The following is a 22,841-nucleotide window of genomic DNA, read 5'->3' as shown; positions in this document are numbered from 1 at the left end:
GGGGGGGGGGGACGTCAAATGTCAGCAGCGCTTTGACGAAAAAAAAAGAGTACACAATTCTCGACAAGAAAGAAAAAAGGAAAATCTTTCACCAAAAGTCGATTGCCCAAATCAAAAAAAAGGGGGGTATATAGCTGTGCATATGTCCAACTCTCAAGCAAGTACCTGTGCAATGCAAATTATATCTATTGGTCCTGCACCGGCGCAGCAGCACCTATCGACGGTTTGCGGTACTACTGCTGCCAGGTCCAACCATAGCTCTCTGCTTCCCGATCCAACTCTTCGGCTCCTGCCTTCTCCTACTCAATGACACGCCATTGTTCTGCAATCTGCTCGACAAGTCGTACCACGCCGTCACCATCAGTCGATTCTCCCGTTGTAGAGCCGCAATGTCCGGAGGCGGTAGTGCTTCCTTGGGCTGCTTCTGAAGAATGTCAAGCTCTCTCCTCAAATCAGTTATCGTCTGCTCGCGTTCCTCGAGTTGCTGAGCTGCTTTGTTCTGTATCGACACACTTCGTTCGTGAGAACGACTTTCATCTTCCAGAGTGGCATTTCGTTGTGACGCCTGCTTGAGACGGAGGTCGGCTGCTTCCAATTGTTGTTCTAGTAACGCCACCTTCTCCGCCCATTGCTTGCTCTGGTCGTTGTTTGGTGCAGTAGCGTGACGCTTGGGCTCCGGTTCGGAGTCTTCTTTGGGTGCTTCTGGCACGTCAACATCGACGTCGTCTTCGGGCCCTGCTTCCTGGAGCTTATTGCGAAGCTCTTCAATTGCTTCATGGTCACGTTCTTGCCGCTCACGCGCAGCCTCGAGCTTCTGAGCAAGGACTCGAGCATCGTACTCGGCGTGCTTTCTCGTTGTGGTAAGCTCGTTAATCTGATACTCCTGATTGCGGATGAGACCTTTCTTCTCGATAATCTCTTTCTCTAGGCCCGCTTGCACTTGCTTCAATCGCTCCAACTCCTCGAGCCGTTCGTTCGCCAGCTTGAGTTCTTCTCGGAGCGACGAGTTCGCTTTGTCTTGTTCTTGCAGAGCGTGTATTTTCTTCTTTAAATTCTCGTTCGCTTTGACTTTCTGGTTAAGATCCTCATTTTCCGCACGTAGTACCTGCAGATCATCACGGAGCTTCTGCCCAGCTTCATGCTCGTCCTTGAACCGCTGTATCTGCCTCTCGTAGTCGTCCACGGCGTTTCTCGACGTCTGCAGTTGTGCCTCCAGGTCATCGATATATGCTCTGTCATTGTCCGCCTGCCGCTGCAGTTTCTTCAGATCGTCATCGGCAACGGCCGGCCTGCCTCTCGCATTGATTTCCGATCGATATGTGTCAAATGCCTCTTGGAGCTGCTCTTTGGCCTGCTTCAAGTCTTGCAATTGTCGCTGTGCTGCTGCATGACTGGCCTGCAGCTTCTCGATTGTCGCCTGCGCCTGTAACAACTCTTCTTCCTTCTCCAACATGGGGTCCCCAAACAGCCCTCCATTCTGCCTTGTCTTCTTCGCGGCGACACTCCTCTCGGGCAGCTCTTGCTCGGAATGATACGCCGACCCATCTCTGCTCGCCGACTCCGACTCCGGCGCCTCGGCGTCCTGCATATTTCTGATTTCATAGGCAATTGCCATAGCATGCTCGTTGCCCAGCCCCAGTAACCGCTTGCCCATGCGCTGATTCGACGCGGGTGACGCCATGGCCGCCCTGATGATCTCCATTATCAGGCGTTCGAGGTGAGGAATGGAGGACTCGGAGGCGATAGCCTTGAGATCCGGACCGTTACTTGTGCCGGCGGCATCTTGCCCATTGCATACGTCGCGGTAGTAGACTGACAGCTGCCTTTCGAGTTGCTTGAGGTTCTGCCACTTGCGCGTCCATTCGCTCGACTGTTCAATATCTGGCTCTGGAAGCGATCCAGCGAAGTAGTCCGGGTCGACATCCTGCAAAATGGCCCAGAGCACTGTGCCATCATTCAAACTGCCCAGCTGGTCCACCCTGCCGCCGCCCTCGAACGACCTCACCCACGCCAGCAGGCTCTCTCCCAGCGAATCTGACGCGAGAGCGGCCATTGGTGGAAAGTAGTGGCGGTGGTGGTGGCGATGATGGTGGGGGTGGTGGTAGTAGTAGTGGTGGTGGTGATGGTGGTACCACGATGGTGGTGGTGAGTGGGATACGCGTTCTTGCCGCTTGAGAACCTCCGCGAGCGGTAGTTCTACGGATCACCAACAGCATTGACTGGAACCGTGTCGTCGTCGACGGCGGCGGCGATGATCATGGCCAAAAGGTACAGTAGCGAGCCAGCCAGGATCACATCTGTCCTTTGACGAACGACACCTTCACGCTCCGTCTGCCTGCCATGCATCATTACCTAGGTATCATCATCCCAATTGGGATGCATGCTTACAGCGCGCCAAGTCTACGGATCCGCGCTAGTTTCATGACCATCCCTCGACACGGATGTCAAGGTCAAACACAGGCACGAGTTAATGTACGGCATCGACGCAGTGTCTCGGGAGCACATGCGCGCGAAGGGCCGTATGTGAGATCAACCATATTTCAACGTCGACTGTCACAGGAATACATCAGTAATAGGCAATATTTTCCTTTCTCATTATTTTCGAACCGTCTCCCAGCCCTGGCTAATCTACCGACCTAGTCATTTTGACACGCATGTACTTTACATCTCGTCAGTGTCGTCACATTTCCCCCCCCCCCCCCCCAATTACTACTGTACAATAACGTTTCGTTGTCGTGGTCGTTGTCGTGAGCGTGGTAAGACCGTGGTGATCTACCGTTTCCATGTCAATGGTCGGATGTCTATAGCGTCGCATCGAGAGGGCGTCAAGTCGTTCGTGAGCTCATACCATTGCAACGCTGATCTGCAAATAACCTGCGTCAAGAAGCAATCCGAAAAGCCGCGCTATGCAAATGCTGCTGATACAAAGGAAATCATCGTTGTCATCATCTTCATCGTCATCGGCGGAGACTCTCGGACGTTGTCGAAACGGGAGGCAACGTGTATCGTAGGGGCGTCATGGCCGTGGGCGCACCGGACACGCTGTTGAGCGGTGGTAGTGGTGCTCTGCTCATCGCTGCTGCCGAGCTGGGCACTGACCGTGCGCTATCGGCTCGATGTCGCAGTGATCCGTGAGGCGAGGTGTCATCACTGTTACGTCGAAACCTGGCCTGCACCGGAGAGACGGGATATGAGAGTGGCTGTGGGATATGAGGCAGAGAGTGGTTGTGAGTGTGCGAGTATCCCATTCCTCCTGGAAGCGCTGCACCGTTGCCAGACGAGGGCGACGTGCTTGCGCGGCCCTCCGATCCAGGTCCAGCTTGTCCCGTCGCTGAGCCTTGCTGTCCTGCCAGGTGGAATACGGGTACGTTGGCTCGTTGCGCCATCTCGACTTCGCCGATTTGCCAGTGCATCGCCTCGGCCGCTCTCCATGGCAGTTGCATCTCTTTCGAGATCTTCTCCCACATGTCTTTCTTGAATCTGAGTATTAAAATTAGCATGAGCTGAATGCATATATACACATAAGTCCGAACGCACCTCTCATACAGTCGAGCAAGCTTGTTCTTCTTCTCTTCGTCCCACTCCGATCGTCGTTCGAGATAATTCTGGAAGCGCAGCCGACAGCTGATCGCACTCCGCCCGGGTAGATGCTTCGAGATGTCTTCCCACTTCATACCATTCCCTCGCAGCTCGATGATCGACCTATCCTCGTCGGCAGTCCATTTCGATTGCTTCTTTTTAGCGGGTGGCTCAGCAGGATGAGGCTGAGGAGGTGCAAGGCGCTTGTTGGTTGGCCCTGCGACCTGTGAGATCGGTATAGATAGGCCCACCCGTGGATCGGGCATAGAGGGCGGTGGGTAGGGCGCGTATGGAGTCATTGTGTGGTAATGAGATGGCCCTGGAGGGTGTTTCTGCAGCGAATGATGCATGGTCTGCATCGGCGGATAGTTGTGAGATGCTTGATGGTACTCAAAATGTGGCACCGGATGGGGTGCCGCAGTCGTTGCACTCGTGCTCGTTGCAAAATGAGCTGGGCCTGCAGTATCGTCTCTGGTTCTGCTGCTTGTCGATGTCTTGGAGCTGTTGCTCGCACTGCCTGGAGACGAAGCTGCTGTGGGCCGCTCCAATAACGATGAGATATCCACCGTTGCGACCTTCGCTGGCGTCAAGGCCAGCTTGTAGTTTTATGGTACGAGAGCTGGTCCAGCGGAACGAGTGATGTCGAGCGTTCGAGCGTTTGGTCTGCTCACGAGCGCTCTCGAAAGGCACAGTCGACAATGTGATGCCGTCCAGTTGTATCGGTGCCCGTAGTATTGTACGTCTGTACACTCATCCACTCCAGCAGGGCCTATGCCTTCTACCGTCTCAATGCGGCCTTGGTCTGTAAGCGCAATTGCCCTGGTCCTGGAGTGTGATGGCCAGCAGTTCTTCTCAGCAGGCCGTAACAGTTAGGCTGGACTTTGGCGTGGGTGTGAGTTGCGCGTCTTCACCTCGTAGCGTATCACAAGACACTCTTTTTTCTCCAGGTATAGCGGACAATGCAACTTTTTGCTTCCGGCTTGTGTTGATAGAGACCCAGTAAAAGTCGCTTAAACTTGGCCGATGATCGACGAGGGTATATGTACGAACGCCTTGGAAGACAGGCTATGGTGCCGCCTACAGCGTGCGAGGATGGGCCTGCTCGCGAGAACTCCGTGAAAGCTTCACAAACCGGCCACTTGCCTCTAGGTGGGCCGTGTAAGGTTGTTTCAACCAGCGCTTGACGTAATATACTGAGGCACGAGGCAATCGTAGATTAGAAGCTAAAGAGTGAACCAGAGGTAAGATTCCCTTGAAGAGCTGCCAGCCGAACCTTTGCGCGAGGCACGCACAGTCCATGCAAGACCAAAACATGCAAGAAATAAACCCGAGTCTCTGGATAGCTGGCCAATGACGGTCGGTGCAAGGGATGAAACAGCGTGGACCTATCGTGTCCAGCGATCCGCTAAGTAAGGAAGCTGTGCTGGTCAACAACGGGTTACAGCTGGTGTAGAAGAGCAGCCATCCTAGCACACTACTACTCTCACCGGCGAAACCTCAGCCAGCCCGCAAGGTATGGCGCGCTTGTTATTCACACGGAGCCAAGAACATCAGCTCCCTCGACCATTCGCTGCAGCACTGGCTAGCTCTCGCCTCATGCCGCTCGGTTGTCTGCAGCGAAGGAGCCAGGTCTGAAGGGGCTTAGGCCGGGTCCTGCTGCGAGATGTACTTTCGCCAGGGATGATGTGCTTTAGTCGATGATCCCTGCACCAGCGAGTCCGATACATCTTCTGTGACGTCGGACATGGAGCTAGGGGTTTGAACTACCAGATAGAAAGCCGTAAGGAGACGAGTCTCGCACCGCTCTCATCTCTCAACGAACGATGATGTGGCAAGTTCTATGCACAAATTGACTCGAGCGTGCGCTCCCGCGTGCCCACCCTCTCTTTTCTCACGGGCCCACAGGGCGCTGTCAAAGCACGGCGCGGGTGTCTCTTAGGGTGGTCCGGGGAATAGAGAACTAAAGAAGCGTTCTGATCTGGCGAACGATCTGCAAGACGTTTTGGCAATGGCGCCGCCGTCGTTTTTTCTTCGTTGCGCGCCAGCACGCCGAAGAAGTAGCTGGTTGGGTGATGGAGACTGCATCAAGATATAATCCTACTTGCCCATTGCCGGTCGTATGTGTGTATGAATGTGTGTGTGTGTGTGCAAGACCGCGATAGACACTGTCGCATTATTACTCGAGCGCACGCACGCACGCGGGCGCATGGCATTCCAGTGTAACGCTAGAGAATGGGCGGTGAAGTCTGAAGTGCCGACTGGCTGGGCTGGTAGCGAGTGTCATGTACAATGTTTGTGACACAGTCTGCATGCCGGATCTCGTGACCCCAGCAATAGCGTTCCGTCACGCCGAGACACTTGCCCTCCTGGCAGACCAGGCGTCTCCGGGACACGATCAGTCGTGTGGAATGCGTGGCGCTGCACACGCGAGATTGAAGCAGTACCGCGGCGCCTTCCAATGGCAGTTCCAAGAGCGGTCAAGCGGGTACTGTAACATGAACAATGCATTATTATGCATTTCGTCGCAGGGATGGCTGGCTGCTTGACGCAAGTCATTCGGCTCTAGCGCGATCCACGCCAGTGCGCACAGATCGTAGGTTCCGTCGCGCGCGTTCGATGGGGTGATTGACCGAGGGAGGGACGAGGCTGCAGCTAAAGAGGTCAGGCAGGTAAGGTTGTACAGTAGTCGGGAGGCAAGAGCAAGATGCGAAGCTTAGATGCTGGAAAGAGGGTCCTGCGGGTCATGATCGAACAACTGAAGTTACTGCACTGGGCTGGCCTGGCGGGCTGGGCTGGCCTGCCGCTGCTCCGCCGCCGCTCCGCTGGTCGAAAGGTCGCGTCGCTGCAGAGGGCCGCCCGCATGCACGACCACGGGCGTTGCAGAGTCCATACAGTATACTCAGTGTGTATTGGCCTGTACGGCGAGTATATGAGCCAGGCCCGGTTAGGCAGTACTGTCGGTCTGTCGGCGCGCCGCTGGCGACTCGAGGGAAGACGGGCGGGCGGGCGGACGGGCGGACGGGCGGTGAAGTGCTCGCGAGAACAAGGCTGTTGTGACTGTTTGTGACTGTTGGTGACTGTTGTTGTAGGGCCGGCTGGTACGGTGCGGGGGACGTCGGACATGGACGTGGAGTGGGTGGGCAGTGGGCAGCGAGGGCAGTGGACCGTGGGCAGTGCCGCAGTGGGCGATGAGGGTTCGAGGTGGCGTGGCGGCTGTTGTCAGTGTCAGTGCTCACTCCCACCAGTGCTGTGCTCATCACGCTCGCAGCAGTAGTCCCTCCTCCACCTGTAGACGCGTAGAGTGCACCCTCCTAGTGGAAGAAGAAGAAGAAGGAGGATGAGGCCCCGTGGCTGGCGCTAGGCCGGGAGCAGGCTGAGCAGGGCAGGGTGTCGAGAGCTAGGAGCGCCGAACAATCGGCGAACATGTTCCCTTCGAGGGATGCCCTGGCGACTTGCGCGACGCTCTAATTTAGCAGGCGCGCGTTGCGGGCGGTGAGACTCGGGAGTCGGACATGCGTGGCCAAGCAGAGCAAGCACGTCCCGGCGGAAGGCGGATGACGACACCAGTGAGGCTCCATCTGACCTGTTTCCCAGGATGCTCTCTCGTCGACCCCAGCAAACCTTCGAATGGTCCAGGTCCACTAGGAGGTAGGAGGTAGGAGGGTCAGGTAGAGGTAGCAGGTACCCGACTGAGTCTACTGTAGGTAGTCTGTAGGCTGTGCCGTGGGCCGTGCCTGTAGCCTGTAGGAGATGTGCACGTACCTACCTACCTCCTGACAGTAGTATCACCTACTGACCACCTACCTACCTTACCTACTACCTGGCCTACCTGAGCCTACCTGCCTAGTACCGTGGTCTACAGTCAGTCGCTCATTCCCGCCGCCAGTGCCACGACCACACGGGACACACATATGCGGTAACCGGACTGGACCCTTCAGGCAGCACAATTCTCTCCCCCCCCCTCTCTCACTCCTTCCCGGCCGGACACTCAACGGTTGTTTCTCGCGCGCCAACCTGGAACCCTCCCACCTTCCCACGCCTCGTATCGTCTGCTGCCCAGCACTCTGCACGCAGCATCACCCACCAGCATCAGCATCGGCACCAGCACCAGCACCAGCACCACACCAGCACCACACCAGCACCACACCAGCACCAACCCATCACCAACACCAGTGTGATCAGTATGGCTGCCCCCGCAGCGGACGTCGCCCTGCTCATACGCTCGGAGAATTCGGCCTCGGAGCGTCGTGTCTCGCCCGCATGGACAATTGCTCAGCTGAAGGCGCGCCTGGAGCCGATTACGGGTGTGCCGGCGGGCTGTCAGCGATTGAGCTTGAAGGTCGCCTCTCAGCCTGCCATGATGATCGAGGCTGCAGACGAGGAGGCCACCCAAGTAGGTGCATGGCCGTTGCAGGCCTATGCAGAGCTGCAGGTAGGTGATGACTAGTGGTTGTCGTAGTCGTCGTGGACTCGTAATGGTGTCGAGCCTGTCTTGCCCCGTCCGTCCGCCCGGCCGTCCTATATCACGCCTCCTCCTCCAATCCTGCTTGCGCTGGCGCTGGCGCACTGCCTCCCTCTCGCTGCGCCGAGTGGGCTCGAGCACTGCCCGCCCACCTCCAATCACCGAGCTTGTCAGCGGCGTGAACGCGAAACATGGCATGTGGCAGGAGGTGAACGGCACCAAACATGCATGCCGCCCCGCCCCGCCCTCCTCCAGCTCACGATGTCGCCCTGATTATTGCTGCTTCTGCCGCCGCCGCTGCCGCTGCTACTGCCACAGAAGCCGATGAGTTACTGATCGACTCTCATACTAGATCGTGGACACGCGCCCCCCGGGATCACGGACCAACTATACCGACGTGTCCTCCGTGGAGAAGTTCGAACTGCCCAAAGAAGAGTATGAGAGCCGCACCGATAGCGTGCTGGCATGGAAGAAGGCTCACAAGCTGGGTCGATTTGACCCCAATGCCCCCAGCATTGAGCAGCAGAAAGTCAACGCCTCGTACCGTGAGGTCGAGGAACGCGGCATCACGCAGAACGCACGATGTCGTCTGCTGCCAGAAAGTGACCACCGAAGAGGCACGGTGCACTACATTGGCGACATTCCCGAAATCACGGGCAGCGTTGGCGCCTGGATTGGTGTGAAACTCGATGAACCCACCGGAAAGAACGACGGAAGTGTCCAAGGCAAACGATATTTTGAATGCCAGCCCAACTACGGCGTATTCGTGAGGCCCGAACGCGTCGAAGTCGGAGACTTTCCCGAGCTGGACGAGTTTGCTGATGAGGATGACGAGTTTTGATCACGTGTGGGAGCAGTGGTATCGATGCTCCGCTGTGGAATCCACCATCTTCCGCAAGAGTGAAAGTCTACGTCTCACAACACGCCAAAATCGTGACGATGTAAACGAGAGCGACAAGCATTCTCCCGACCCCAAATGCGGGTCGTTCGACTAAATAATTGCTGAGGCAAGCAGGCGAGTTCAGATAGCTTGCATTCGCTTGCATTCGGGTTTCTTGAGTGATCCTGTATAGCTGTACAGCAACTGACAGTAGGTAGAACTGCACTGTCCACATTGCGAATATACTGCAAGCACATGATCCTTCTCGTGAAGATACGTGGTTCATCAGACGTATTGATGCTTGTTCGTGCATAATTCTCTATATGCGCCTGAGGTTTCGAGTACATACATGTATGTACCTAAGTATGCAGGGCGCCCCAAAGTGAGGCAGCAGGCTGCCCGCCTTACTAGGAGGTAGGTGCGTTGTCCCTGCTACTATGCTAGTCCTGGTGAGAGATCCTTCTTTTACCCGCTCGTCCTGGTCGCTGTCATCTCCGTTACAGTACAACCTGGCTATAACGAAATACAATGTAGGTACTACCCTTGGCAGGAACCCTATCTCTCTCTCTCTTTCTCTCTCCCTCCCGTCGTTACATGCCCGTACACGGTACATGTATTTACGGACTTAAGGGTCTTCAAGGTTGTCTTGTCTGGTCAGTGGTCTTGTCAGCAAAATAGAGACGGAGATAAGGTCAGCGTATCGATATACCCGAATAGGTAATCATACAATGATCGTCGTATTGCCATGCCCGTACAGGAAGCAAAGAGGGTCAGACCGCCCTATTTTATCTCCTCACACTCTCTCTCCCTCACTCTCTCTCTCTCGAGACCCGGACGTGTAAGAATAGAAGTCCTAGCCGACTTGTTTTTTTTTTTTCGTTTTTGTTGTTGTGTACACGATAATTACCATTTTTGTATTAGCCTTCCCGCTCGGGGAGCTAGCTACCTAGCTATACGGCTACCAGTACCAAACAACCAACAATAGATTCGAATAGGCTATAGAGACCGAGGTAGGTATCTGTTACCGGCTATACTACCTCAGCACGGTTGGATCTTGCTCAAATCTGGCTCTATATTAGCCCGACCGTGACTGACGTAGATGAAGAACAAAGTGGACACGAAAGTAAAAAAGTTTCTTCAGATTCCACCGGAGTAATGAAATTCTCCGTTCTGCAAAAAAGTCAACCCTGACCGACTATAACAGTTCGTCTTTCCCTTATTATACATTAGGTACCTAGTAGTATCAGGGCCTAGGCTATATGTTCGATGTAGTAGTAATAATAGCAGTAATAGTACCTACCTATCTGCCTGGTACTAGGTATGCAGCTTCTACTAGGCTCCAGACTTGCTGCAGATACGATACAGATCGGTACCGAAAAACTGAATCGCGCGAGCTGCAGCTGTTGTTGCTGTTATTCATTATTTCCATTATCATAATACTGCATACAACAAGTATAGTATAGTAGTAGGTAGGTAAGAAAGAGACAAAAAAACACCCCCCGAGCCGCGAGCATGCCGAGTCACGACCAGCGGGTTTCACAGCAGTCGGTGAGTGAGTGCCCATATTCCCAGTACATACATACATACAGGCACATACATGTTCCATGTCGTTGCTCCCGCTTGAAATGGCATCATCCACGGGGCACGGGGGGGTTGACTTGCATACCTATAGTACCATCATCACACCACACACGCACACCCCCACGGAGAGGCTGAACCAACTGAACGGAACGACGGGACTGACTGTATGGAAACCCAACGTTCCCTAGACAAACAAGACCAGACCAGACCAGACCAGACCAGACACGATTTTTTTTTTCTCTCTCAGGGTCCGATGCGATATGCGATGCGTTGGACCGAGTGTGACCGATAGATTAAAAAAGTCTGGCTGGGGGAAGTGGGGAAGGGAGGGCAAGAAAAGGCGGGCGGGGCGGGATCTTTTGCCAGTACGGTACTGGTGTTCATGCGTTCATGTTCAGCATAGCATGTATTACTGGGATCTTCTGTTTCAGCATCATGTCTTTTCCTCACTCTCTCACACAAAAGGAAAAAAGAAAAAAAAGAAACGAATTTTTCCGCGGATAGCGAGAATGGAAGACGTAAGCACTGCAAGCCATTTCTGCCGTAGAAGAAAAAATCGTGCTGTAACTGGGTATCTCACAAGAGTCTCGATCCAAAGACCCAAGTCATCATCTCTCCCTCAGTCCTCTCACGGGTCAAGTCCGCATACATCACGCGCGGCCGCCACGTTATTTCGTTCTTTTCTCTCCCAAAGCGTTATACATGGCGCTCCTGTCGTGCATGCCAGCCTGTCTCCAATGCTAGCCACGATGGCGCTCATGATTGACTCTGTCAATGCGGCGCCCTCATTATTCACGACCATAATCGAGCTGCATCTGCCTGCCACCCACCGGAGAAACCATCTGCGAATGTTGGCTCGATTCCGGATTCGCAAAATGGTTGCTGTAGCGCCAACAATCAATGCGTATCAAAAAAAGCCAACGCATCACCCGCTGCTTTCGACCTCAGATCCCTGCGCAAAGAATATGCGTGCATTCTTGGTTCGACTTTCGTTGGTGATAGCATAGTTATTGCCTACATCGCGTATTAGCACACGAACCTGAATGGGCTAGTCACGAGCAATGCGTCTGCATGCGAATGTGATGTGAGTGTTGCTGTATGTGAGCAAAGACGTAAAGAGTGATCGACTGGCGCAGCACGAGAATGACCGGCGTCGAGGGCTGAGAGCGTTGCATAAATGAAGCAGGCCCCGGGACTCGCTCTGCACACTCCTCACAGGCGCGGAGATCCGGCATATCCTATCCACCTGCGAGACTGATCGAGACCGCGAGAGTCGTGGCTTCTGGTGAGATTCTGCCCCGTCCATGATCCTGTTAGGTCCCCATTCCTGGTCACTGGCTGGTTATGCGTTGTTCAGTGCTGTCGAAAGGCCAGCGACAGTTCTGTTACACGGCATTATGCCTCCACAGATGGGTAAACTTGTCCTGTTACACACTGCATAGTTCAGGCCGGCGCCAGAGTTCTGCGGTGCGACGTCGAGCAGCAGCTCGTGCGGTGCGACCATGCAGCCGAGTGTTATTTTGACAGCGCCAGTGCCACACACACCGCCACGGCGAGCGACAGTAGAAGTCGTCGGCTGAGCGCGACTCTCAGTGTTATGGTCGTCGGCTTGCTGCAGTGTTGAAGCGCTCGAAGATCATTATGTTGCGGTAATGCCGTGCGGTGAGCTGACCGCCATTGCACAGGTCGATTGACTCGACACCAGCTAGTCGCGACCAGTGGAAGCTCGAACGTCCAGGGAGCGGAAAACACTCTAGGCGCAAAATGTTGTTTGGAGAGCGTAGCTGTCCCGGGCGATTGTGGGAGGTGAAGAGAAAAGGGCAAAGGAAACTGACATACCTCTAGGAACCACCCAACAGCCACCTTTGCTGAGTGCGAATTGATTGACTTCCATACCAGTAGCGCCAATCTCGACCATGACTTTCCCCTCGTGCACGAAGAAGATCATCTGCATTTTTCGACTGTTCTTCGCACGCTTGAAGCCCTCAGGGGGTAGATCTACAAAGCCAGCTCCAAAGAAGGGGAGCGTCATGACCTTGGCGTACTTGAAATCAGAGCCAGCAACGTCTCGAGTGACGATTGAAGACGCGGCGAACGCAAGATCTATCACACTTATTAGCAGAGGACAAAGGCCAGACAACAAAATTCAAGCCAACCTTCTTCCCTGGGATTCTCTGGATCTCCTTCCTTCATTACTGGGTCCCAGCTCGCCACGTTACCGGCGATGACGCCAGCTTGTTCTTCCCACTCATCAGGCATGGTGGATTCGGTCTCACTCTCTTCGGTAATGTCACGGAGGCGGTTTCCGTTCTTACGGCTCTTTTTCCGCCGTTTCGTTCGTGCTCTAGATTGTTCCACAGGCTCGGCACGAATGATGCCCTCGATTTCGCCGTTCCTCCATATGCGTCCCTCGTTCTCCCAGAATTTGAGCGGGTTAATCAGATTCCTCCCGGCACGAGATGTATGCTCTTGAGCGTCAGCAGCAGGAGTGACTGCTCGCAGGTTCACGTTGCTAACAGGTCCCATACTTGCGCCTCGTCCCTTGATAGGCGAGCCGCTCGGCTTCACTGGACTACCTCTGGGTTTCACGTTGCGATTAGCATCGCTTTCCTTCAGAACAGCAGCTTTTGCTTTCTTCCCTTTAGGCCTGCCTCTGCCCCTTTTCGGAACCTCCACCTGCTCCTCTGCATCTGCCTGGGCCTCCAATTGCGAATCCAGAAACGGCTGATGTCCATCTACATCGTCGACATTCGTGAGATTCTCGTTTTCAACATTCACTGAAGATGCTCCAGCCTCTACTTCTTCGCCTTGATCGTATCGCGCAGAAGAATTGGAGGGCCGGGACTTTTTCGATGGACGCTCTTGTTCATCAGCTTCAATTTGACTATCGTGGAGACTAGTCCTTGCTCGTTTCGTGCCAGAAGATGAAGCCTCCGGCGATATATGGACCTGGCTCGTGTTCGACACGTCCGACTTTCGAGGTCGCCCGCGCCTCCGTTTGGCAGGAGCTTCAGCTTCACGGACGCTGAGTGTGGTCTGTTCCACTTCTCGAGGTTCGTCACCTATCATCAGAGGCTGATCATCGCCCTCGATTGACTGCTCCACGCCCTCCTCCTCCTCCTCCTCGACGATTCCGTTCGTCTGATCGTAGGAAGACGCTTGTGCACCGTAATCGTCCTCCTCGTAGTCGTACACATCCGGCCTCTCAGGTCCAGTAGATCTCCGAAGTTTGTGCTTTGGCTTGAAGGGACTCTGTGAGTCCACGACGCGAAGCGATTTGCGATTTCGATTGAGCGTTTCGAATTGCAGCTTGCGGTTCACCGCAGGCTCGCTATGCCCACGCGGAGAGCTCGCCGGCTCCTCAGATATGGCAGGCCGCGACTGAGGCCGTACTGAACTCATCCGCTTGGGCGAGCCTCCTATACTGGTGCGCTTGAGCGGTGATTGTCGTGCAGGCGGCAGTCGCGGTGTTTTGCGATGCCCTAGAGTAGTGGTCACATCGGGCGCTGAACCTGATATCGCGCGTCGGGTAAGCATATCTTCCTCTTCCTCCTCATCCTTGATATACGCACTATCCTGCACTTCCATAGTCTCGCTCGTGAGCGTCCTGTCGCCATTCTGTTCAGGCGAAATGGGCGAAGAGAAGATGCCAGAAACGGGCTCGAGTCCGTGTTCATCGCGAATGCCAGTGTCTTGCAGAGTGATTCCAGTCTTGCTATATCATTGTCAGTACGACGCGCGCGCTGTTCAGCATGTCCTCATCGCCGTTGCGCATACCGTCCGACCTTGCCCACATCAAAGTATTGTTGTCCAGTCTTCTTGCGTCGTCCCGGCGTCGCGTTGTTCGCAGCAGACGCCATACCGCGCGGCGGTCGATTTTCTTTCCCTGTCGCCAGCTCTCCCAGTCCAAGCAGTCCAACGCGCGTAGGGTGAGGTGTGGAAGCAAATTGTCGGTTCTGTCTTGGACGCTGACGATACGCGTCGCGGTAAGTCTCGCGAAAGTCAAAGTAAACAACACGCACGTGACGGGGTCCACGTCGCACTCGCCCCTCCATGATCCATCACTCGCGCACCCACACGAAAGCGTAACGTCCGGTATGAGGCTATAAGGCTGTACTTTTACGGTACATAAGTTTGTAGATCTACTATATAACACTCTCACTCCCATCCCATGAACAGTGTCCACAGTTGACCACTTCCATATGTCGAGCTTCACCGGTAGAGAGCTGCTGCTACGTGGCCCTCATCTTGCCCAGTTTCTCTACTGTCTATACGGTGGTGCACTCTCATATGTCGCCATCACCAACCTACGAAAGTAAGAGCGCAATCGGTCTAATGGACGTGGACGGAAGACATGTCCTCATCTGATGACTTCGCAGGTATGAGGCTACGTCCAAGAAGCTGGCGGAGTGGTCCAAGGAGGCCGAAACTCAGCTGTGGAAGACCAGAACGACACAGGCTTCAGGTGCACTGGCAGTAGGTGGCGAAGCTATTGGTGTTCATCTCAACTTCTGATAACTGATGTGGTTGATGTAGATTCTTGCGTCTTTCATTGGAGCATTCAGCCTGACTTTCTTTCCCAACGCCCTACCAAGACTCATGCGTATGACCACCTCTCCCGTCTTAGTCGTCTTGGTCCTCTTCACCCGCGGCCACATTAAGAACTACTGGGCACCTAAAGACGGGAAGAACATCACTCGCATTCCTCTCCCGAAAATGGAAGATTACAACGAAGCCGAGCGCAGGACGGAAAACCTGCTCAAGGCGCTTGAGTACCTGGAGTACAGCTGGGTGTTGACAAGCTTCATTCACGGTATGGTGGGATATTAGTGAAGCACCAGGGGCGTTGTTCAGCCACGCACAAGCAAGACAGTATTAAGCACGTTGAGCTCTGCTCCGTCGTCGCGCCGCGCACGTCTGTCGCCAAACGTCATTTTGAGACGAGAGATGTCTGTTCCACATCCATACGGCGTTCTGTAGCCCTCCTATAACCCATCACTTGCCATGCGCTGGATGTCGTAGCCATCTCTGCCAAAAGCTTGTGTATTATCCACACCTAGGCCAATGTACACCTGTAGCAAGACCACCGGCGCCGAGAGAGCCTTGTTTGCATTCCACGGATGGCACGTCCGACAGCATAAGAACAAAAAACGATGCACTCTAATCACAAATTCTCTCCATTCGTGAGAATGGATGGAAGCAGCAAAAGATTTGGGACTGATGAAGTCTCTCCATCTGGGAATCGAACCCAGGTCTCCCGCGCTTGAGAATGACAAGCGGAAATCATGACCACTAGACCAATGAAGATGGTGATTGATGGAAGATGCCCGTTGAAACTAGTATATAATGCTCATATCCAGGACCCTCCAAGCAGTTGGCTGTCGACTTCACGCTCTCCTTATGTCCTTGAGGTCAAGCAAGGCAGCAGTATTGTGCGACACGTGGCGTTTTAGCTAACCAAATCTGGTATGCGGCTATATGGCTTCCCCTTTTTCAAATTTGACAAAAGAGTTGCTGCTGCTTTCGTTGTCCTATCTGGTCTGCGTTGTGAGTACACGAATCGACTCTTTCAGGGGGAGTTGTGAGGAATACATTGCCTTGTTGGAGTGCAAAATCGTCAAATTAAGAGGCATTGTCCAAAGGGCGCCATCTAGCGACCAGAACCGCGAAAGGTCCATCGAGCACTGCAGCAAGGCAGAGAGCTGAGGCAGAGGAATACAGTGACTCAGACTAATGGGCGCACGACCTACTCCGGGCCCTCACCTTGTGCAGCGCGCAGGCATGTATTTCCCGCCCACTGCTTACATGAGTCGGCTTGATCAATCGCGTTACATGATGCACTTCCATACAAATGTGCCCTTGGAGGACCATTTACCTTACTGTTCTCTCGCACCTGTTGGAGCTTTGGCGCGTTAGTCGAGATTCTTTCGATTCTGTTGATGCTGTTTAGGTCGGATTCGATTCGTTTGTCCTGCGAGGAGAGAAAGGAACAGTGACCACTCTAGGAATCATACGTCCACGTTGCCATCTCATGTACTCAGCGCTTAGAAATCGCGCACAGCTTCTTCCGCATCCGCATATGCACCCGTCCAGCACCTTTGTACGACCCTGCCGACAAGAAGATGGTCAAGAACAGAAAATTGGTGTAACGCAAAACGTGTCTGGATCAGAACTTCATTAGCAAACGTGTCCAGGTCTGAAAAGGGTTTATAACCTTGCATGATGAAGTATACCTTATCGTCGATCCGAGGGCAAACAGGTCTGTGTCTGTATCAGCCTCGTTATCTGGTTTGCCGAGCATACGTGAGTTCGCGTTCTCGTATACTCACCGTCAACTTGGACGCTGCCATCCAAGCCGAGAACGCGTTCCTGAAAGTCGCAGAGAAGAATGTTAAGGTTCTTGTCCAGAAGAAGGTTTGTGGCATTCAAGTCGCAGTGGAGAAGTGTAGTCTGTGAATATACCTAGGCTACAGCTTCGGCTGTCTGCAATGCCTACTTCTGCCTCACAGTCGCAGGAACCGAGGACTCATGTTGGAGAAATCTCGCAAGCAAGCGAACCGTTGCTTGCACGCTGCAGCAGAATGCGCTGCTCAGTTGGGCCCTAATACTCCAGAATGCGAGAATGAGGGCCGAGGTGAGTGTATATCTTTTTTTTTCGCACTCCGGTTGAAAAGACTAATTAGACGGGGTTATCAACAGTGAACTTCTCATCACTGATTGCTTTGTTAGATCGCGATCAGTGCAATATCGAACAATCTACGAGCTTCATGATTACTAAATTTGGTGATCTCGAAGAAATAACCGCTCCCGTCACTCTAGCAGGGTACTTCTGGTGACTTCTTCGATTTGCGCGTTATAACCATTCTATCACCCAGCAGCCAGGCCCGCTAATTCACTTGCTGCAGTGCATCTCTGACGGGCCGTAGGACTGCTATGGTGTTGAGTGTTTGAAGGCGCAGAAACAGCGCAGCTAGCTGGTCTTGATAGCCTGCAGTCCTCGCGAAACAAACAACGGGAAGCGTCCTAGCGTCTGATGTCTATTAATGACGGCCGACGGACACTCGGTGGAAACTTTTGTTCATGGGAACAAACGCAAAAGAGCCGATAGTCTCTGGCTCAAACACAGAATCATAGACCGCTTGCATAGAGTATAGGGCAAGAATAACGCACATGGCAACTCGAGGATATTACTGGCCAAGATCGTGCTAAAAAATGAAACGTTGTGGCATCGATACAAATTCAAAAGAGTGACATCTAGATCGATCCTGAACGACCTAGGGGATAGATTCGAGACCAACCAACAGAACACTATCACTTCTATGCATCAACAGGCGATGGTACAAGCAACAGGTGCTCACTGTTTACAGATCTCGACCACAGAATCGAGTACATAGGTCACGATCATAACGCCCCATTTCCCGCCCACCTGGAGCATGATGTCGGACCCGAGCCATATTATGCAGACAAAACATCAAAGTCGGTCTATGGTTTGTGGCAAGATACTGGAGAACTTCAAGCGATGGAAAGGCTCAGACCAGGCCGCCGAATGGATTTTGGGTCACACACTGACTGCGACATTCACATTCTCGTCTGCGTCGACTACAGTGTTGAGCAGTCAGAGAGACAACGGAAGCTCAGTCGACTTCAGTGTCAATGCTACGATCTAGTGGCCCTGATGTTCAACGATTAATCTTGCGGACTGTATCCCAAGTCTCGTGAAATGTGATCTCTACTATGAGCTGCATTGTTCATTTAGCAGAGACTCCCTCCCAGAAGATGTTCCACTCCCCACCGTGGGGTCTGACGATGAAACTCTAGGCTGAACCCAGGTACATGTTACCATTGGCGCCAAGTCCTGCCTCGACGTGTCTTTAGGCAGTCTAGACCACGATACCACGTGATGCGGGCCGCGTCGGTACCACCCACGAGAGCTTATCACGTTGGGCAATGGGCATGGATGTCACCTCACTCCTCGCTTTTGGGAAAATGTTCCAGGATTCAAGACATGAGATCAACCGTAAGGTACCTCCTACAGCTGAAGCTCGATTCCATCAGACACACCGGTCAACATGTGCAACGTGATTGCTTCATGCGTTGCGCAGCCCGATGCTCTTGAGATGCGGAAGAGCAAGACCATCGGCGGAGGCGTCTGCCTTTGCTCAATCGGGCGAAAAGATATACCTAGAAGGTACCTACTAGAAGGTGGGAGACACTGTGGTACCTTGCAGGTTCGCGGGTCTAAGACCGAGCCGGTGACCCCTCGCGGTTTGTCACCAGGTTACTTTCACCCCTTCTGATCCCCTGCGACGAAGCAATCATGGGCGCCATCGGTGAAGTCGTTGACGACGGATTCATCAACAGCAACGGCATTGCTCTGCTCGGTGCAGGCACATTCGGCTATGTTGAGCTTCTCGACGATGGGCTCGTCGCGAAGTCCCCTTGGCCTGCGGAAAATGGCATGCTGCGCGACTATTTTCAACACCAGCCACGCTCAGGACAGATTAACAATTCGCAACTATACTCATGGATCCTTGCGATGGCTGAAGGGCTAGCGATGCTGCATACATAAGGAATCATCCATTGCGATTTCAAACCAAACAACATGCTCCTAGACCACCGTCTGGAGCTCAAAATCACGGATTTCGGATGCAGCTCCATTGACGGTTCCAAGTCTTCTAGTAGCGCAGGGGTACGATTCGACCCGGCCCACAGTAATTGGGATGCTCTGGCAACAAAAGAGGATAGCCTTTTTGCACTTGGTTCAAGCATCTTTGAGGTACTTACTACATGTAGCAAGAGACCCTATGAAGACATAGGTACCAACAGATCGGGTATTCTTTCTACATAGGCATCCTCAGTTTGATGACCTCACTGGACTCGAGATGACAGACATCATATTGGACTGTTAGCTTCTGAGGGCCCATTCAGCTGAGGCGGGTTTTCGACGACTTTCCGCAGCGGGTTCTGCATCTCAGTGAAGCATGGCACATCAATCGACCTCGTTCCCACGACTGACCTTCACGGGAGGGCCCGATCCGGGCGGTTCAGGGCTTCCGGATGCGGGACTGACGTCAGGTTTCCATAGATGTCTCGACTTCTACCCTCACAGATATAACTTGTCATTCATCTACTACGGTAGATTCCACCTCTGGGACAGTCACAGATGAGTGCGACGCACCATTAATGGGGCTCCGAGGTACTCTAACCAAGACTGTGATAGAGGTGGACTTTCGCGATATTCGTTCCAAAGGACATCTACATTATTCGAGCTGGATGGGGATTGCTCCCTACCACTGTTGGCACCGACGATGTCTGCGATGGTAGACGATATCAAGGTTCACTAATTTCGTATATTGTTGATGCTATTGTAGCATATCATGAGGTATAATATCCCGGAGCTAGACTGTGTCCACACGCTCGCTCACATCTGAGCTTCTGCTACTCTATGTTGATTGCAGCGCAGCAGGGCACACATTTACAATGTGGATTTCGCTAGTAGGAGAGTTTGTATGTGATATGAGTCCATTGCAGAATTGAATTTGTTCATCTCTATGTTCGTTATATGAAATCATGTCTGAGGAGGAAAACAAAAATGCTTCACTCCTGATATCAATCATCGGTCAATGAAAGACAGTTTAAAAAACCCCCTTCCGCAGTCGAAAAGCGGTCAAAAAATCTCTTATGACAACCCAGTGTTCCACTTCGCGATGGCCTGTCCCAGCGGCTTGCCGACACTCTTTCCAAAGTTTCCGATATAGTTTCCGGGTGGCCCGTAGTTGCAAACCGTCAAGTACGGAGGCACGTTACTACCCACATTCGCGAGACCCGTCTTCGAGCAGTCCGCCACGAAACACCCAATGGTGGTTGTGGTGCTCCACACCACCTGAGTGAAATGCCCAAAAGAGCCAAACTTGCTCATGTCGGGCTCCTGGCCATAATAAGAGGGCAGGTAAGCATTGAACTCACTACCGTACCAGAGATCGGTGATGACGGAAGTAATATTGTTGTCCTTGAGCCCTGCTGCAATGTTTTGGCCATAGGCGCTGCCTCCAATGGAAGTGTTGTGTTGGAAACTGCAGCGTTCGGCGAGAGTCTGAGCGTACCCGGCCAGGGTAGTGTCCCAGGTTACGTCCGGAGCGGAATGGTTCCTGCGGTGGAGGTTGTGGTGGAGGACGGCGCGTTGGGCAAGAGTCAAGGGAAGAGTGCCTGTAGGGCTGGCACCAGAGCTCGTGCTGCTTGACCTTGTGCTGGTCGAAGTGGTTCTCGAAGCGGTAGTCGTGCTGGTGGGTCGTACACTTGTAGTGCTCGACCTGGCGGTGGATGTGTGTCTCATTCTGGTTTGACGTTTCTCGTGGATCTCTTGGGCACCCTCTGGAGTGAGAAGCAGCGCTACGCCTGCTACAGCTTGGACTTCATTGTGCTCCACCAGCTGAGCTGGCAGTGCAAGGGCAGTGGCTACCAGAGCTGCGAATGGATAAATAAGATGCATAATGATGAAGTGCGTTGTTCCACGTTGTATAGGACAAGTCGATGGCGCTGTGAGAATCAGAATGTTCCTTGAGCAAGGCTCTTGCAGAAACATATATATACATGCAATACATCCTACTAGATTTGTGGATCGTGGGAATTGTGTCTGCGTGACATCTCGTCAGTGGCCCCAAATCGAGCCAACAAACAGCATCCCCATCATGCAGTTGATGAGCTATCGACACATACCATTCTGGATTCGTCAGAGGATTGCACACACGAAATGGTACATCTTTGTCCGAGTGGCGATTTTGGTCGAACCCGCAGCATTCTCTGACCAATCCTACCACGATGCGGTCATTCTGATAGCCTATGCCCTTGACGACTTACGACCCTGGCGGAAAACGTTTCAGCCGTTCGGAGGGATAAGTGGAATCCGGGGCGCCACACCCATCAAGAACCAAGGTAGGTAGGTAGGAGGTATTCGAGCTGATGAGTAGAGAACAATGATTCCCTTTCTTCACGACACTCACGTGCTGGCGATCAAGCTCACGACCTAGCTTTGAGACGCCCTGCAGCATTCGAGACTTCTTGCGGAGATACGCGTAGGAGTATGATCGACATATGCCCAGCCAATCATGGGAGCGATAGCGATCAGGTGATGTGGTTGTCTCAGTTAGAGAACCTCTCTATGCGAAACGCCAATCGGAGGATAGGTAGAAAGCAGATGAGGCGCAAGAACCAGTGGTTCACGCGAGTGAGACATTGTACCGTTTGCGGCCAGACGCGTGTAATCAAAATCCTCCACAAAAATGGACGCCGATGCCAAGCTTTGCGGCGCCGTTGACGTGAGCAGACAATGCCATGGGGATACAGAGCTTGACAGGTCTGCCAAGCGTCAACACTGCCCACAATATTGGTGCCAACGGGGCCGAATCTGCCGATTATGTCTTGTAACGTGCCTAGGTCTGTGGCCCTCGCCTTTCCTCAAGCAAATTCGCGTGAGATGCGCGCTGCCCGCGCTAGCCGATGATGGATCTGCGCTGCTCGTCCGGTTCAAAGGATGGAGATATTTCGATCGATCGCGACGGGAGGAGCTTCACATCCACAGTGATCGCAACGCGAAGGGCGTGGAACACTCGAGCTGTTCACTTGCCACAGACTAAACGGGGTATTTGGCCGGCGCCGTCGCTATCGAACGAGTGGTCGGTGAGAGAGAGCAGCAGTATGGGCTTGGGGCTTGAGACCTAGGGCACAGCTACGATCCGTGATACATGGAAGTACACTTATCCGTCGCGGACGAACAGGCACTCGTTCTGTGATAACGAGCCAACAGACATCAGGTCATCCAGCTTGGTTTCTCTTCTTCGGCGCCAGATTTCTTCTCCCATGGCTTCTTCCTCGTCTCAAGTTGCGTCTCTGAAGCCTGCCCTTCCAGAACAGTGTCTGGAATGTCCTTGATGCCAGGAATCGGCTTTCCTTCTGCAATCATATCGCAAATCTCAGCAAAGCTCGCAGGCTTAGGGGCATTGCCCATGCCTCCATCGTCGGCGGGCGGGGCTGGCGCTGCACATTCCTCAACCACCCCGTTGCCGTCTCGCGTCTCTACCCAGTTCTTGTAACCATCGAAATCGACAGGTATTCCCGATTTGCGGGCGTAGTAGTAGCACTTGGCGCGGAGAGTGAGATGGGCGACCTGCTGGGGATCTTGTGCTGATGAGCCCAGGATAGCTGCCAGACCTCCTTGGAATTCCTGGTCGCCAGCCCAGTCGTACGCATCCAGCTGGCGGTACAGAGGAGTGTTATCAATGCCGCCGCTCACATCTGTGGCCATGCTGTGATGTGCTGCTCTGTCCTGCTCTGAGATGGTGA

General features: G+C 53.5%; 10 protein-coding genes and 1 non-coding gene across 11 annotated transcripts; 4 read left to right on the top strand and 7 right to left on the bottom strand.

Annotated features, from left to right (window-relative positions):
- Positions 1-214: 214 nt before the first annotated feature.
- On the bottom strand, positions 215-391 carry SEPMUDRAFT_36884 (uncharacterized protein; the record flags this gene model as incomplete). The annotated part of the gene is made up of 1 exon (XM_016908651.1): positions 215-391. A coding segment is annotated over one exon (177 nt), but the record flags the coding sequence as incomplete, so codon positions are not given.
- A 348-nt stretch (positions 392-739) lies between these two features.
- SEPMUDRAFT_37833 (uncharacterized protein) lies at positions 740-2,053 on the bottom strand (the record flags this gene model as incomplete). The annotated part of the gene is made up of 1 exon (XM_016908682.1): positions 740-2,053. A coding segment is annotated over one exon (1,314 nt), but the record flags the coding sequence as incomplete, so codon positions are not given.
- Positions 2,054-2,709: 656 nt separating this feature from the next.
- SEPMUDRAFT_123869 (uncharacterized protein) lies at positions 2,710-5,138 on the bottom strand. Its single transcript, XM_016901867.1, has 2 exons — positions 3,538-5,138; positions 2,710-3,480 (listed from the first exon to the last, which is right to left on the bottom strand). The coding sequence occupies exons 1-2, from the start codon at positions 3,876-3,878 to the stop codon at positions 2,958-2,960; spliced, it is 864 nt and encodes a 287-aa protein (XP_016763740.1). The 5' UTR covers positions 3,879-5,138; the 3' UTR covers positions 2,710-2,957.
- Positions 5,139-5,532: 394 nt separating this feature from the next.
- SEPMUDRAFT_147451 (uncharacterized protein) lies at positions 5,533-6,681 on the top strand. The gene has a single exon (XM_016904307.1). The coding sequence runs from the start codon at positions 6,284-6,286 to the stop codon at positions 6,644-6,646; it is 363 nt and encodes a 120-aa protein (XP_016763739.1). The 5' UTR covers positions 5,533-6,283; the 3' UTR covers positions 6,647-6,681.
- Positions 6,682-7,593: 912 nt separating this feature from the next.
- SEPMUDRAFT_147449 (CAP_GLY-domain-containing protein) lies at positions 7,594-9,174 on the top strand. Its single transcript, XM_016904306.1, has 2 exons — positions 7,594-8,011; positions 8,394-9,174. The coding sequence occupies exons 1-2, from the start codon at positions 7,763-7,765 to the stop codon at positions 8,880-8,882; spliced, it is 738 nt and encodes a 245-aa protein (XP_016763738.1). The 5' UTR covers positions 7,594-7,762; the 3' UTR covers positions 8,883-9,174.
- Positions 9,175-11,040: 1,866 nt separating this feature from the next.
- On the bottom strand, positions 11,041-14,388 carry SEPMUDRAFT_147447 (uncharacterized protein). The gene is made up of 5 exons (XM_016904305.1): positions 14,280-14,388; positions 14,075-14,217; positions 12,659-14,014; positions 12,342-12,605; positions 11,041-11,516 (listed from the first exon to the last, which is right to left on the bottom strand). The coding sequence occupies exons 1-5, from the start codon at positions 14,360-14,362 to the stop codon at positions 11,428-11,430; spliced, it is 1,935 nt and encodes a 644-aa protein (XP_016763737.1). The 5' UTR covers positions 14,363-14,388; the 3' UTR covers positions 11,041-11,427.
- A 217-nt stretch (positions 14,389-14,605) lies between these two features.
- SEPMUDRAFT_147446 (uncharacterized protein) lies at positions 14,606-15,579 on the top strand. Its single transcript, XM_016904304.1, has 3 exons — positions 14,606-14,817; positions 14,882-14,978; positions 15,039-15,579. Exons 1-3 carry the CDS (start codon positions 14,705-14,707, stop codon positions 15,330-15,332), a joined length of 504 nt encoding a protein of 167 aa, XP_016763736.1. The 5' UTR covers positions 14,606-14,704; the 3' UTR covers positions 15,333-15,579.
- Positions 15,580-15,729: 150 nt separating this feature from the next.
- SEPMUDRAFT_t10 lies at positions 15,730-15,809 on the bottom strand. The gene has a single exon. It is a non-coding gene; the product is annotated as a tRNA-Asp (tRNA).
- Positions 15,810-20,022: 4,213 nt separating this feature from the next.
- On the bottom strand, positions 20,023-22,833 carry SEPMUDRAFT_123861 (PR-1-like protein). Its single transcript, XM_016901866.1, has one exon. The coding sequence runs from the start codon at positions 20,989-20,991 to the stop codon at positions 20,182-20,184; it is 810 nt and encodes a 269-aa protein (XP_016763733.1). The 5' UTR covers positions 20,992-22,833; the 3' UTR covers positions 20,023-20,181.
- On the top strand, positions 21,191-21,926 carry SEPMUDRAFT_114702 (uncharacterized protein; the record flags this gene model as incomplete). Its single annotated transcript, XM_016901109.1, has 2 exons — positions 21,191-21,434; positions 21,826-21,926. The coding sequence occupies 2 exons, from the start codon at positions 21,191-21,193 to the stop codon at positions 21,924-21,926; spliced, it is 345 nt and encodes a 114-aa protein (XP_016763735.1).
- Positions 22,309-22,803, bottom strand: SEPMUDRAFT_38972 (uncharacterized protein; the record flags this gene model as incomplete). Its single annotated transcript, XM_016908725.1, has 1 exon — positions 22,309-22,803. The coding sequence occupies one exon, from the start codon at positions 22,801-22,803 to the stop codon at positions 22,309-22,311; it is 495 nt and encodes a 164-aa protein (XP_016763734.1).
- Positions 22,834-22,841: the final 8 nt, after the last annotated feature.

This window comes from Sphaerulina musiva (genome assembly GCF_000320565.1).
Source record: "Sphaerulina musiva SO2202 unplaced genomic scaffold SEPMUscaffold_2, whole genome shotgun sequence".
NCBI classification, from domain to species: Eukaryota; Fungi; Ascomycota; class Dothideomycetes; order Mycosphaerellales; family Mycosphaerellaceae; genus Sphaerulina; species Sphaerulina musiva.
The sequence above is the reverse complement of the archived record's forward strand: the minus strand, read 5'-3'. Positions and strand labels throughout refer to the sequence as shown.

Bases quoted from the DNA above. Each gene is read 5' to 3' on its own strand.
- SEPMUDRAFT_123869 (XM_016901867.1), bottom strand. From the start codon at position 3,878: ATGACTCCATACGCGCCCTACCCACCGCCCTCTATGCCCGATCCACGG. The intron at 3,481-3,537 runs GTGCGTTCGGAC...TTTAATACTCAG, and splicing joins CTTGCTCGACTGTATGAGAG to ATTCAAGAAAGACATGTGGG.
- SEPMUDRAFT_147451 (XM_016904307.1), top strand. From the start codon at position 6,284: ATGCGAAGCTTAGATGCTGGAAAGAGGGTCCTGCGGGTCATGATCGAA.
- SEPMUDRAFT_147449 (XM_016904306.1), top strand. From the start codon at position 7,763: ATGGCTGCCCCCGCAGCGGACGTCGCCCTGCTCATACGCTCGGAGAAT. The intron at 8,012-8,393 runs GTAGGTGATGAC...CTCTCATACTAG, and splicing joins AGGCCTATGCAGAGCTGCAG to ATCGTGGACACGCGCCCCCC.
- SEPMUDRAFT_147447 (XM_016904305.1), bottom strand. From the start codon at position 14,362: ATGGCGTCTGCTGCGAACAACGCGACGCCGGGACGACGCAAGAAGACT. The intron at 12,606-12,658 runs GTTGGCTTGAAT...TAAGTGTGATAG, and splicing joins AGAGAATCCCAGGGAAGAAG to ATCTTGCGTTCGCCGCGTCT. The intron at 11,517-12,341 runs GTATGTCAGTTT...TACGCGATGTAG, and splicing joins CTGTTGGGTGGTTCCTAGAG to GCAATAACTATGCTATCACC.
- SEPMUDRAFT_147446 (XM_016904304.1), top strand. From the start codon at position 14,705: ATGTCGAGCTTCACCGGTAGAGAGCTGCTGCTACGTGGCCCTCATCTT. The intron at 14,818-14,881 runs GTAAGAGCGCAA...ATGACTTCGCAG, and splicing joins GCCATCACCAACCTACGAAA to GTATGAGGCTACGTCCAAGA. The intron at 14,979-15,038 runs GTAGGTGGCGAA...TGGTTGATGTAG, and splicing joins AGGCTTCAGGTGCACTGGCA to ATTCTTGCGTCTTTCATTGG.
- SEPMUDRAFT_123861 (XM_016901866.1), bottom strand. From the start codon at position 20,991: ATGCATCTTATTTATCCATTCGCAGCTCTGGTAGCCACTGCCCTTGCA.